The sequence below is a fragment of the Sus scrofa genome, chromosome 13 (genome assembly GCF_054392235.1).
Source record: "Sus scrofa isolate SSC_HxYL_T2T_F1_AM1 chromosome 13, Sscrofa_HxYL_maternal_Yorkshire_Landrace_v2.0, whole genome shotgun sequence".
In the NCBI taxonomy this organism is placed as follows: Eukaryota; Metazoa; Chordata; class Mammalia; order Artiodactyla; family Suidae; genus Sus; species Sus scrofa.
This window is the reverse complement of record NC_139395.1, coordinates 76,494,839-76,508,419: the sequence shown is the minus strand read 5'-3', so window position 1 is coordinate 76,508,419 and position 13,581 is coordinate 76,494,839. Positions and strand designations below refer to the sequence as shown.

At 44.1% G+C, this 13,581-nt stretch overlaps 1 protein-coding gene across 4 annotated transcripts in view; it reads right to left on the bottom strand.

Moving 5' to 3' along the window:
• The window catches only part of EDEM1 (ER degradation enhancing alpha-mannosidase like protein 1), a 28,557-nt gene extending 15,064 nt beyond the window's left edge, over positions 1-13,493 (bottom strand). The window contains exons 1-6 of one of the 4 annotated variants that reach the window (XM_084989225.1): positions 13,410-13,493; positions 12,888-12,940; positions 6,671-6,743; positions 3,642-3,745; positions 2,523-2,694; positions 650-833 (exon numbers count right to left, since the gene is read on the bottom strand). In XM_084989225.1, the coding sequence (XP_084845351.1) occupies positions 650-833; positions 2,523-2,694; positions 3,642-3,745; positions 6,671-6,743; positions 12,888-12,940; positions 13,410-13,412 (589 nt within the window). In that variant the 5' untranslated portion in view covers positions 13,413-13,493. Of the gene's footprint in view, positions 1-649; positions 834-2,522; positions 2,695-3,641; positions 3,746-6,670; positions 6,744-12,564; positions 12,611-12,887 lie in introns of those variants that run through there. The other 3 variants (XM_021069285.2, XM_084989226.1, XM_021069286.2) reach the window with 3 other exon arrangements.
• Between the last annotated feature and the right edge of the window lie 88 nt (positions 13,494-13,581).

Here is a 13,581-nt window from a genome sequence, read left to right as displayed (position 1 = left end):
TGGGAACCTCCATATGCAGCCCTGAAAAAGGTAAAAATAAATAAATAATGTCTTGAATTGGCAAAATACAGATAATTATTGAAGGTAAATGATGAGTACATAAAGGTTCATTATACTTCCTCCTACTTCCATATGTGTTTTAAATTTTCTGTAACTTTTAAATAACATCTTAACCCAAAATTCTCAAGAAAAACAAAACGAAACAATATCTAGTACAGGTTTAATCTGGGCTTTCAACCTACTACTCCATGCTGAGATTTTTTAAAAAGACAAAGCCACTCTGCCAGTACCTCTAGATCCCTCTATTTGGAACCTTCTACTAAAGCAATATAATCTACCTCAGAGACAGTGCTCTTTGTAGCATTCCCATTAGCAATTATTTCCAAGCAAAATATGCCCAGAGATCATATCAGAAGGGAGTCCTCAAATAGCAAAAGACCTTCTGTCCCATCAAGCCTTACAGCCTCACTCTAAGCAAAAAGTCCCAATAGAGAAATTAGATGCAGCTGACACCAAGGGCCATTCTGAGTTGTCAATTTTCAGAGTCAGTGGTACAAAAAAGGAGCAGTGGAGAGGAGGGAGAGTTCCAGAGAGATGGAGAGAAAAGGGGCAATGCGTGCAGTCCCAAGGGCCTGACAGGTGCCCATACCTAACAATCCTGTGTCATTGCTCCGCAGGTTCCAAAGAGCTTTCACTGCTCGCCTGGCCACCCACTCGAACGTGGAATCCCCCAGCAGTCGGCTCAGAATGCCAAACTCCACCAGGAGGGAACCAGCACCGGCCGTGCATGTCTCATTATTGCTGTCAGGAGGAACACCAGTCTTTAGATTCACCTGGGGACAGGAAGAGACAAAGAACTTGTGGCAAAATTCAAGGAACCCACGGGGCTAGAAGGCCAGGTCACAGCTACCACACTCCACTAATAATCAGGCTTCCTGCAGTGTGAGTCTCACTGCCTCCCACTTTACATCGAGATGAATATAGCAGTAAGTTTAAAAGACACAAACGAGACAATACCAACAGCAGAGCCTTGTGTTATTAACAAGAATAAGTCCTAGGGGAATCATTATAACACTACTCACTAATCTGCCTCTTTTCAGCAGGTTCTCTTCATGGTTACACAGCACCAGGCTTTGGCATTAGGAACAAAGGCAAGCTGTGGAATCACTTAGAAATCTTAAGTGAGCTGCTATGAACTCACTCCTGCTCAGCAAACAGAAACAAATCTCAAACCGGGAAAGAATGAGTGAGTATGTAACAGCCTGTTTCATCACTGAGGCTGGGTGGTAAGGCAATTATCTACTGGTTACCTAAAGGCTGACTCAATTCCCAGAGGAGTTCTGGGCTCAGCAAATCTAATGCCACAAAGATAGAATCTCTTACCAGATCTTGCATTTAAATCTGAAGCTAATTTGCTGGTGTGTGCAGGCTTTATTTGAAAGATCCACTCGAAGTGTTTTTTTTTTGTTTGTTTGTTTGTTTTGTCTTTTTGCCTTTTCTAGGGCCGCTTCCGCAGCATATGGATGTTCCCAGCCTAGGGGTCGAATCTGAGCTGTAGCCACCGGCCTACACCAGAGCCACAGCAACTCGGGATCTGAGTCACGTCTGCAACCTACACCACAGCTCACGGCAACGCTGGATCCTTAACCTACTGAGCAAGGCCAGGGATCAAACCCGCAACCTCATGGTTCCTAGTCGGATTCGTTAACCACTGCGCCACGACGGGAACTCCTCGAAGCGTTTTTAAGAACATTCACTGAGCTCTTACAATATATGTACATGTGAAAGTGTTGGGAAATGGACCCAAGTCAGAAATGAAAATAAATTCCCGCCACTGTTTGGTAGCATTGGATATAAATGCCACATGCAAAAGGACTTAAGAATACTGAGCCTGGAAAAAAAGGAAGGAAGGAAGGAAGGAAGGAAGGAAGGAAGGAAGAAAGGAAGGAAGGAAGAAAGAAAGGAAGAAAGAAAGGAAGAAAGAAAGGAAGAAAGGAAGAAAGGAAGAAAGGAAGAAAGGAAGAAAGAAAGAAAGAAAGAAAGAAAGAAAGAAAGAAAGGAAGAAAGAAAGGAAGAAAGAAAGAAAGGAAGAAAGGAAGAAAGGAAGAAAGGAAGGAAGAAAGAAAGAAAGGAAGAAAGAAAGGAAGGAAGGAAGGAAGAAAGAAAGAAAGGAAGAAAGAAAGGAAGAAAGAAAGGAAGGAAGGAAGAAAGGAAGGAAGGAAGGAAGGAAGAAAGAAAGAAAGAAAGAAAGAAGGAAGGAAGGAAGGAAGGAAGAATACTGAGCCCGGGAACATAATTTCCTTAAGGGAAAGAATGAAGTCAAATATGTCGCTGTATGCCCAGCACACAGCAAGTGTTCAGTAAATGATGAATGAATTAAAAACTATTTATATCATATTTAGGTCCAAATTCTTCTCTCAAGGACATGGCTTTCCTCTTCCACATCAGCCCCACTCCTGACCCCCAATAAATTCATCAACAAAGCATTTTCCCTCAGGAAGGTGGTGAGGCAGTCTACCTACCCGAGGGTAGGGGATGCCTGTCTTGGTGTTTTCAAAGGCAGGGAGGAGCCTCACGGCCAGGTCATGGGCCATATGCAACAGCTCATTGTCATAATCCTTAATCGTCATGTCACCAAAGGGCTGCTTGGAGTCAGTTATTATTCTGTGGGCAGAGAGAAGGCTTCCCAGGACCCTAATAAGAGGAAGAACAAAAAAATAATAAAATCATGTCGACTGTAAATGTGTACAATCCAGTTCAGAATGACAGAAGCAGGCTCACATTCCCCAGGGACCTAGCACTATCTGAAATCAGAGGGACAGAACTGAATATACCCCTGAAGTTCTCTCTGCCCTAATAGTAAGCCATCAGCTGTTGGCGAACCACAGCGAGAAAGCGAACCATTCATCTGAGGCTACTGAGAATAATCCCACTTAAAGTAATAACTATGTTTGGTAATCTTCATCATCTCATCGGAAGGGAGCGTGCTACTCATTCTCAGAATAAATATCACCTCTTAGTATTAATAAACTACTCTTGGTTTCTGACTTGGAAGGAAAAACTTAGCTGTATGAGAAACAGAAAAGAGCAAGACAACAAATACTAAGCAACTTTTGTAGTTCTGGCTGCCAAGCAACAGGAAATTCTCCAACTTCAGGCAGAGAGGCGAGGTGAGAAAGAGAAGAAAAAGAAGATGACTGACTCAGAGGTAGGGGCCACCAGCTTCGATCTCCATCCCTGAACAACCATGAATTCATGTCCCATTCCAATGATCCAAAGTGGATCATGATATTTTTTCAGAATATTTTCATAACTTTAGTTTTAAAGAAGTGTTACATCTGCAAAGTTATATGGTGATACAATTTCCAAAAAGTTTAAATGGAAAAGGAAAACAGTCACAATCTAGCAAACCAAAAGGGCAAGATATAACACAAGGGCCCAGCACGTTAGAGGGAGGGAGGGAGGAAGAAAGACACATGAGGAGCGAGTAGACCCAAATGCTCAGCAGTGGTCTATCATAGGTGGTAGGCTATCACAGGCTTGGACCCTCGACCTGGACCTCGTGGCTGGTGGACCCTCACAGGAATTTTCTCCTTACACACATAAAAGAAGGCTTCAATCCGTTTTAGGTACTCTTTTACCTTATTGTGGCTTCAAAGACTTGGACGGTGGAATCTTTGTCAAATGAAACTGTGTTGATCACTAACTTGACTGCTTTCTGGAACTCGGATGAATTTCCCATTATCTTTAAAAAGAGGAACACAAACCATTACCACAGCCTGAAGTGAAACTGAGGCTACATGATGGCAGGGAGGTAGGCCACTTCATCTGAGTGTCTCTAATGTGTGGTTTTACCATTTGTGGGAACAGAAACACAAAAGGCAGAAAAGCACAGTTATCTCTTAAAATATGTTCTGGGACAGACATCAAGTCCATTTCCAACAACTCAAGAGTCCTAACTCCAAATGGCGAAACTGGGAAAATAATTCTTCATAAGATCATTAGCACTCCTCATTGATCCCACTCCACTCTCCCTCAACTTCAACCTGATCTTATTTAGCATGCAAGGCATTATAGTTCCTGAAATTACTGAAATGAGTAAAAATAAGCCCCCAAACTGAACAAACAAAAAACATAACTTTGCTGCTCCTCAAGTAACTGGACAGCTTCGGCGCTTGGCTCCCAGGAGACCAAAACATCTGGGAAACCGACTTGTGACTTGTTACCCAGATATCTGAACAATTTGAGAAACAGTGGTGTTATCTTTTAGAGCATAACAGCATAAAACTAATGACATTCAGGACAATCAAAACATAGACATAATCAACTCTACGTCCTTTGTAAAAAGTGATCTAGAATTATGATTTCTATTTTGGGTGCGTGGATAAGGTATTCTAAGCTTCTCTCTCCTATATGAAGTGCAAATTGGGTGTAAAATTTGATACTTAACACTGAACTGAAATGCTTTCATGCTATTCAAAATTTCATGACAATTCTGGGACTGTAATGACATCATAAGGACACACATGAAAACTAGAAAAAACAATTCCATTCAGACACTACTTCTTTCAGGTATGTCTTATTTCCTAGTATTTATTGGTCTTGTGCATTTTTTTTTTCTTTTCACCCCCCTCATTGTTATTTTGCTGTAACATGCAGAAAAAGTACAGACATTTCTTTTCTGGCTTTCAGATCTTTCTTTTTAAAGGATTATGCAATCACGCTGCAAGTTGCATCAAATGGTCAAGGGATTGCTATGGTCCAAATGTTTCCAAAACACACCCGTTAAAGTTTGTTTAAAATGTTAGCAAAAGAAAAGGGAAACCTCAACAGAAGTGACACCTGAAAAATAAGCCTGAAGTATACTTTAAAGACCGGATATTCTGCAATGAAAACCACAGAGATGGGGTTGTTTCCTTACAGATGTTCACCAGCAGCAATATCTGTTAGCAGCTGCAGGTGCTAATATGGTCTAAATCACGTGGGGGGTGGTGAAAGAAGCCAACAACTTTCAATTACGTGTTGTAATTTACCATTTTAGACAGGAACAGAAGAGAGTAATGAGGCTATGAAATCATTCACTTAAGAAAAGCTGGATTGGACAGAAGAGTTAAATGGGTTTCTCTACTGTAGAATTTCTCAGAGCCTTTAAAATGATGGTGTATACTGTGGCTCTCCAATAAGATCACAGACTTGGAAAATTTCTCCAGTTCATTTGGAACAGAATTCTTCTTTCAGGGAATTTACCCTTGGAATCTGTGTTGGGAAATTCAGATTAGTAGAAATTCATTTTCCTGACATATAATTGCACTCCTACTAAGTATCAGACACCATTAGGTGTGGAGAGAGAGCAGTGATTAACAGAGACAAGGTCTCTGTATTTAATGAGCATGGCAGGGGGATAAACAGACACAATACAGCAAAAAGACAGAGCTCAGGGAGAAAAGACCAGCTTTCATAAGCTATCTATGAGTCCTGGGACTTTGTTTAAAGCAACACTTGCAGGCTGAGTCAGCCTCTGCCACCTTCAACAAGTGTAATTAGGGTGAACATACATGTCTGGGCACATTCTGATCAGTGATGGTGGATAACTCAAAAATGGAGCAGCAATAACTTCAGCAGGAGATATTGGGAAACTTTAACTGCCTTGCAACTGGCAGGATGAAACCCCGGATTTCCTATTTGACCAGCCTAGGAGGATGTAGACAGACCTCTCAAGTTCCAGCAGTTCTACTACTAACAAGATCCTGCTCATTCATAGTGCAAGCTTGAAATAGCATCACCCAATTCTAATTCTGGACAGCTTTAAATTCTTTTTAAGGAAAGAAAATGGAGGATTGACATTGATGAGAGTAAAAATTTTCTACTGGTAAAGGCTGGCTGGGCAATGAAGGGGAGCAGAGGTAGTAAAATCTTATTTACTCAGAAAACTTTTAAACGCTATGTGGAACTGAGTCCCCTTGCTGGATTCTAGAGCAAAAAGTCAGGAAGCAGAGCAAGCACACATGGCAGTCTGGTAACAGGTACCCTCCACAGGGCTTTACTGCTTTCTAAAGTGCGCTTCTAAAAATCTGTTCCAAGGTCTCTGGAGGCCTTGAGGGAACCAAGAGATGAGGAGGTAAAGGTGGTCCCTGAGTTGGCAGCCCAAGGCTGGAAGGGGGGTGTCCACAAAACACGGAAAGCAAATAAAAGGAGGCTGTTAACAGAGAGGGTCTCTGTGCAGAGGTGGGGGGCCAGGGCTCAGATTCGCTCTCGCTCTTGGGATGCCAGGACCCAGCTGACGTTTCAGGGGATCTTGTCCTGTGAAGGCCTTAAGATCCTGATGACTTATCTTGTACTTCTCAAATCTTAACTAGAGTAACTGTACACTGGTTCCTTTAAGGAATGAAATAGTGGGAAGCTGGGAGAAAAACAGCTTCTCCCAAAACAAAAATACTTTCTTCTCCCTTTTTTTAGGGAAATCACACTTCCCCTCTTTTAACCTCCGACACTTTTTTTGCTCCCAGCATTAAGCTCATTAAAATAAACAAAAGCTATCAGAGCTATGAATACATTTTGAGTATTAAGCTTCCTGGAACTCTCATTCCTGGAGGAAAATTAATGTTAATTAACTCAAAAATACCTTATCTTAATTAATGTTTAAAAATAATAACAAAGCTGAACACTTAACTGCAAGTGTATCCAATGCATCAACAAGAGTCAATGAATAATTCCCAAGGACATCATTGATGTTCAAATTTGAACTGAAAAACAAGGAAAATTAAAATTAAACAAAGGCACTTTACTTCAAAAGAGAAAAAAGATAATAAAACTAAACAACCATCAGAAACTAAAATTGTTGGAACCTCTTGTTTATTCAGGGATTATTGTGGATGGATTAGTATGGTGATGGTGCTTCTACCTCACAAGTGATGGTTTCTGTAGTGTCACAGGATAGCAGACACATGCACACTTATACTATGGTGGAAAGAACACGGAAACAGGAAGCCAGGGGACGGGAACAAGAGTCACTGCCCTCTCTGAGATTCTGTTTTATCACCACAAATGATCTCTCCGTCCAGCTTCAAAAAGCTCTGATTTCGAAATCGTTAGGAATGAAAAAGGAGAGCCTTGTCACATGACCTGCAAATAAAACTTCAGAAACCAGACACTCCAGCAGATTACACACAAAAAGAAGCAAATAAATACCTCAGTTACAGTCTCAATATCACTCATCTGTCCTGTGGGTGGGGGTAATAAATTATTTGCTTTATTCCCTTTCTTTTTTTTCACTAACATCTCACCCCAAGGATCCCCTCCTGCTCCATCAAAACTAAAGAGCTGTTTTTTAACATGAACCAAGGCAGGACTTCTCTTTATCGGAGCTGCATTAATGCTTCTGCCACACACCTCCTGCCCCACAACCAACACCAATTTCCGACTCCAAAACAATCTTAAGACACCAACCTCAGGACTACAATAAGGATAAATGAGGATAAATAAATAAATGACACTAAAAATGACAAAGATGACACTAGTACATCTGGGAAAGGGGAGGAAAGATCAAGAGTGAAAGTAATAAAGTCAGCTTGACAAATTCTAGGCAGTTCAGTTATTCCTCTGTCCCATTCCCACACACCCAGCAAGTAACTGCAGAAGCTTAAAAAGACTTGAAAGTAAGGGAGAAGAAAAAGATCTAAGTAAGAAGAGAAAGAGGATGACGATTGAAGATAATGTTCATGAAAGACCAGTGAAAAAGCCCTGGTTTTCACCAGATTCACCAATATTATGATGTCTTCCATCAATTCCCCAGACCACTTTACTTACTCCTTGGATGTCTCTAATGGGTTGCCTCCCTGTGGCAGTAACTCCCGGGTCCCTGATGGCTGGCTCTGCTCTAGACCTCCTATGTCCTCTGATCCTGCCTGAGCCTCTGTTTTATGCTGGATATGCCACTTAATCTAGGCAAGCAGAATCAGAGATGCGTTTTTTGAAACATGCTATCTAGAAGGGGCTATCTAGGAACCAAAGCTTTCATCTCTCACAGGCTGTGAAGCCAGCACACTGCATGGCTGAAAAACTGCACCTGCTTCTTCGGGTGGCTGATTTCTTCCAAATACATTTATATGATTGCAAGAGGTCCTCTAGAGGCAAGAGCTGTGGGCTCAAATAAGCACTTCAAAGGCAGTGCCAGCCAGGAAGGATATAGGAGATGTCGAAAGCTGGAGGAGAGGAGAAGGTCGAAGTAGAAGGGAAATCCTTATTCTCAATTCTGCCAACTCAAGAACATTCTGTTGACCTTAAATATTTATATATGTTGCTCTGCTGCCCAGAAACAAGAGCTGGCTCCAAAAACCCTCCTTATCTGAAAATGGGTACCTTGTCATTTTTTTTTTTTTTTTTTTTGTCTTTTTGCCATTTCTTGGGCTGCTCCCGCAGCATATGGAGGTTCCCAGGCTAGGGGTCTAATCAGAGCTGTAGCCGCCGGCCTATGCCAGAGCCACAGCAATGTCAGATCCGAGCCGCATCTGCAACCTACACCACAGCTCATGGCAACGCCTGATCCTTAACCCACTGAGCAAGGGCAGGGATCAAACCCATAACCTCATGGTTCCTAGTCGGATTCGTTAACCACAGAGCCACAACGGGAACTCCCATCATTCAGCATGCAGCTAGATGGCAAGTGAAGCACATGTAACGGCTCTCCCCTGGGTAACACCCTCATCTGTGGCATGTCACCCTCCACCTGCACCAGCCCTGGCATGTCTGACTAATTTGGATCACTGCACTCCTTCCAGATTTTACCGTGCTTTTCCTTTCAGGCTATAACTAAAATGGATCCAGTTTTTAAATGCTTCTCCATAGAACATCCAAGCAGTCGCTGACAATGAACGATTGTAAGAGTGGCCACGGCAGCGGGGGGTGGGGGGGGAGCCTATTTGTAATAACCGTGGTGGTTTCTTCTCTCCAACTCAGACAAATGCACTCAAAGATCACTTAATTCTCTTCTACCAGATAATTGCTACATACTCTTTCAAAATGTGCAGAAAAGGAAAAAAAAAATGTGGGGAGGGGAAGGGAGGAAGAAGTAGACTCCACAAAACCCTATTTAACAGTATCAAATTATCATGATTCCACACATGCCAGCCCACCACGCAGGTGAGACTGTGCATTTGTCCCATGCAGATCTGGATCCACGGCCAGCCTTACCTGATCCCTTCTAAGTGCCTCAAGCCAAGAACTCAATCTTTCAGTACAAGGCAAGGCTCAAAAGTGCCCATATTTCCACACAACCAGCTGCTGAACCATGAAGACGCTCCACTTAATTCACCATGTGTGACTGTTCATGACATTCACCCCACTATGAATTTGTAAAGTTCTTTTCACCTCAAAACAGAGAAGTTGGAAAGAACTATGGCCTCTGATAGAATATTTCTGATTACGCAGCTAACCTAATGGTAAAGTAACATGTGCAAAATTAAACCTATGTGTTAAAAAAAAAATTCCCACATATACTTAATCTGTCACAACTGTTCAGAAATCTATCTGGTGCTGCGTAGGCAGAAAGGTAATATAAGAAGTAGTCCCTGTGTTCAAGGAATTGATAATCTGGGGAGACAAGACAAAGGGAAAAGAAGGAAAGCACACAACAGTACTCAATTCTCAGTCAATGTCAAAATGCAAAACAGCAACTCAGAGGAAAGGAACTAAAAGGAGAACAGAGTAGACAAGGACAATTATCTTCAAACACCTCAAAGGTGTCATGGAAAAAGGCTTGAGCCTGACCGTGAAGGAGGTGAGGATTTCAGAAAGAGGAATGCAGCGGAGGCCATGTAAAACTAGGGGTGCGTAGGAGTCCTTCTGGAGGCCAATATCTATTTGGTTTGATTTGCTTTTTTGTCTGAAGAACAATATGGCTGGGGAGAAAGCAAAGAAGGATCATGCGCCCAAGGTCTGAACTAATATTATTCACAAGATTGCAAAATGTTAACATCCAAATTTACTTGAAGAAACTTTTGAATTTCGATCCTCCAACCCAAATTGGGGATGTGAAAGGAACAGAATTTGCATAGTGATATAAAGCTGGGCAGAAAGATTTGCTATTTTTAAAATGTGCTCAGGTTTTATCTACTTCATGTAAATACTCCTTATCTTACCTCCAGTCAAACAAAAGAGGCAAGAGAAGCCTCAAGTAAATGTGACTACAAAGAAAAGACACACAAGTTTAGTGCTTATATTTTGCTTGTGTACCTTTCACCTAATATTCTTATGGTCATGCCACTCTGGTTTTTCAAACAAATCACTGAAATACACTTGATAACCATCATTAGAATACCTTTGATTAAAATAAGTATCTGAGGAGTTCCCTTCATGGCTCAGCAGTTAAACCCGACTAGGATCCCTGAGGATTTGGGTTGGATCCCTGGCCTCCTCACTCAGTGGATTAAGGATCTGGCATTGCCATAAGCTCTGGTGTAGGTTGCAGATGTGGCATGGATCCCCTCAAGTTGCTATGGCTGTGGTATAGACCTGCAGTTGTAACTCCAATTGGACCCCTAGCCTGGGAACCTCCATATGCAGTGGGTGCAGCCCAAAGAAGCGAAATAAATAAATAAATATCTGAAAGAATTTTCATTACTGGTTGCTTATTTCAGGGGACGTAAGTGTGCCAGAATGACAAAACTCTGGTTCTAAACTTGCCTTGAAAATACTGAAGTCTGAGAGGAATTAAGTTAAAGGAAAAGGAGCAAGAAAAATTAACTTTCCAGTCTTTTCAAGTGGCCACTATGAGGATCTAGTCAAGGCTGCTATAACCCCAGAGTTCTTTTACCTTCTGAAAGACACCAAGGTTTACCAGCCACAAGGGTGATTATTACCTGTGGGCACAACCCTTTCCAAATGCATCGCCTCAGTCTTTCCACTTCCAACTTTCCAACAGCAGCATATCTGCTCAAAGCACCCTGACCTCAACTTACCAAGATTGTCACTTAACAGTCAAACCAAACCACACCTCAGCAGTCATCATCCTGAAGCAAAGCCCCACCAGCAACTACCACAGGGCCCCAGCAAGCTAGCCAGGGCCACCTCACCCTGCTGGAGGGAGGCTCCAACTCTGCAGAGAGTTCTCAAAGTTTATTAGGAAAAGCATTAAAATGTCATAAACTCACTCCCAGACCATCATATTCTCAATAGAAAGTGTTATCACAAGTCCTCCTTAAATGGTTCTCCTTAGGTCTATGCCATAAAAGGAAGCCTGAGAAAAAAATCTGTGAGGGAGAACAACTCAGTGTGTTTGCTCTTGCAGTACCATGAGCACTGGTGAGAAAATAAAATTAAGATCCGAAATACGTACACACACTTTGATTTCAACTACATTAAAAGTGTGCAGGCATCTGGGCAGGAGTTGGCAGGAAAAATAAATTAAAAATAACTGCCTGGTGGGATTTTAGGCTTTTTTTTTTTTTTTTTAATTTTAACTTTTTTCCCCAAAAAACTGAGATCAAAAGAAAACACCTGGTGCTGCGGGAGAGGCCCTAGAAAAGGCAAAAAGGCAAAAAGACAAAAAAAAAAAAAGAAAGAAAGAAAACACATGGGTATAAAGTCTGGTATAGTTAAGCTAATTAGGGAAAACAACTCAATTTCATACAATATGAAAAGGCCCAGTAATTTTTTCCAAAATTTAATAAAAATTTTTCTCAAAAAAATTGATTGAAAATATATTTATACATATGGCCAGTTATACATTTAAACTATATCAACCTTTACACGTAAAGTGAAACACGAAAAGTACCTCAACAGTTTCCTACAATTTTAGAAAGACCCAGTCCTTTTAAGTTAACCTGCCCTGTGCCCTCATGCTCTCAAATTGAAATTTATGACATGAGTTTGTAGATAATAAAACCATTTTTAAAGCTCTTCTGCCTCCTTTACTCTATGGGCTTCCTTTTTAGAACCTGAGAAGTGGCCTTTGCTGCTTTTCACCAGGTGAAGGAAAACACAGGGCTCACTGTCAAAAGGGGCCAAGCAACGGACTCCTCCACTCCCGCCTGAGAGGAGGAACCCAGGGGAAGACAGTCACCTATCCAGCCATCAGGGTCAGTCAGAGCACACCGGTTCCCTCCAGCCAGGAGGTCCTCAGCTGGGTGTGCTGTCCTCTTGGACTCTGAAGTCAACAGCAATGACCCTTGAAGCTCACTCTGCAAACAAGCCTGATCCAAGGACAGGACTGGTCCACCTTTCCTGACAGCCCTGCCACCAGACCGGGGAGAACCTGCAGGACAGACCCTACAGTAAGGCAAAGGAATCCCATCCTGAGCATCAGGAACCCAAATGTAGGCCTCACAGCCTCCCTCCCTTCCACCTAACCATCCTCAGCCTAAAAAGCAGCCTCTGTGATGAAGGAGAAAGATTGTAGCCCTGCTCTGCCTCAGATTCACTGCCTGGCTTTAGAAGTCCCTTCCCGGGATCAACTTCTGAATTTATATATTTCTATACAGAAAAGTGGGGAGTAGGCTAGGTGGGGGAAGGTAAGGGCTAGTTCTGAAGCTACATTTACAAGGGATTTCATCTTGATTTTATGTTCACCTGGAGAAAGGGTTGAAGATGGGAGTTTAAGGTCCCCCCAAGTCACCCCTTGGTACTGCTACTGTGCCCTCTGTTCTCTGAGCCTCAGTTTTCCCATCTGTAAAAGAGATTGCGCAGACAGCAGTCCAGTAACTCGGATTCCGGAAGAATCAGGACAGAGGGCAGACATCGGCCCTTCCACTTACCCCCAAGCCCCCATCACCCTAAACACCCCGGCACCCTTAGGGGGACCCGGAGAACGGACGGCAGCACCCACCCCCGGGGTCGGAAGGAAGTGCGTGCGGTGAGCGGTCCCGGGCGTCCGGCCGGCGCGGGGTACTCACGGGTCCCCGCGGTCCGGCCCTCGGCCGCGGCAGTGGATGGGGTTGAGCTCGTCCTGGGGAAAGGCGTGCGCCATGTAATTGTCGTAGCCGAAGACGAACATGCCTCGCGCCAGGTCGCGCATCTGTGCGCGCAGCTGAGGCGGGAAGGCACCACTGTAGCGCTTCTCGTACTCGTCCCGGCCGCGGTCCCGGCCGCCCAGCACGTAGCCCCAGTGGGCCGGGCCACACACACCCGGCCCTGGCCGCCGCGGAGCCCGCCGCCGCCCCGCAGACGCTGCCGCCGCCGCCGCCGCCGCCGCGGGAACCGGCGGCTGCAGCCACGACGGCCCCCCAGGCGTCCCCGGCCTGCCCGCGGGCCCCGAGGCAAGAGACGCGGGGCCGTCGGAGCCCCTCAGGCGGTGGAAGCCGAAGCTGAGCGGGAAGCGCTGGTAGAAGCCCATGCTGGGCCCCAGCCCGAAGACAAGCCACAGCACTCCATGGAGGCCAAGCCGGAGGAGCACCAGCCCCAGGACGAGCGCTCGCCATTGCATGGTCGCGCGGGCGCCGCGGGCATTATTTTAAAACGCTGGGGACCTTCCCCGCCGACCACCGCACCCCACGTCCGCCTCGTAGCCCCGCTCACTTCCCCTTTAAGGAACTTCCCCGTGACGCACCAGGAACTGGCCCATTGTCCCCCACCCCCAGCATTCCGGGC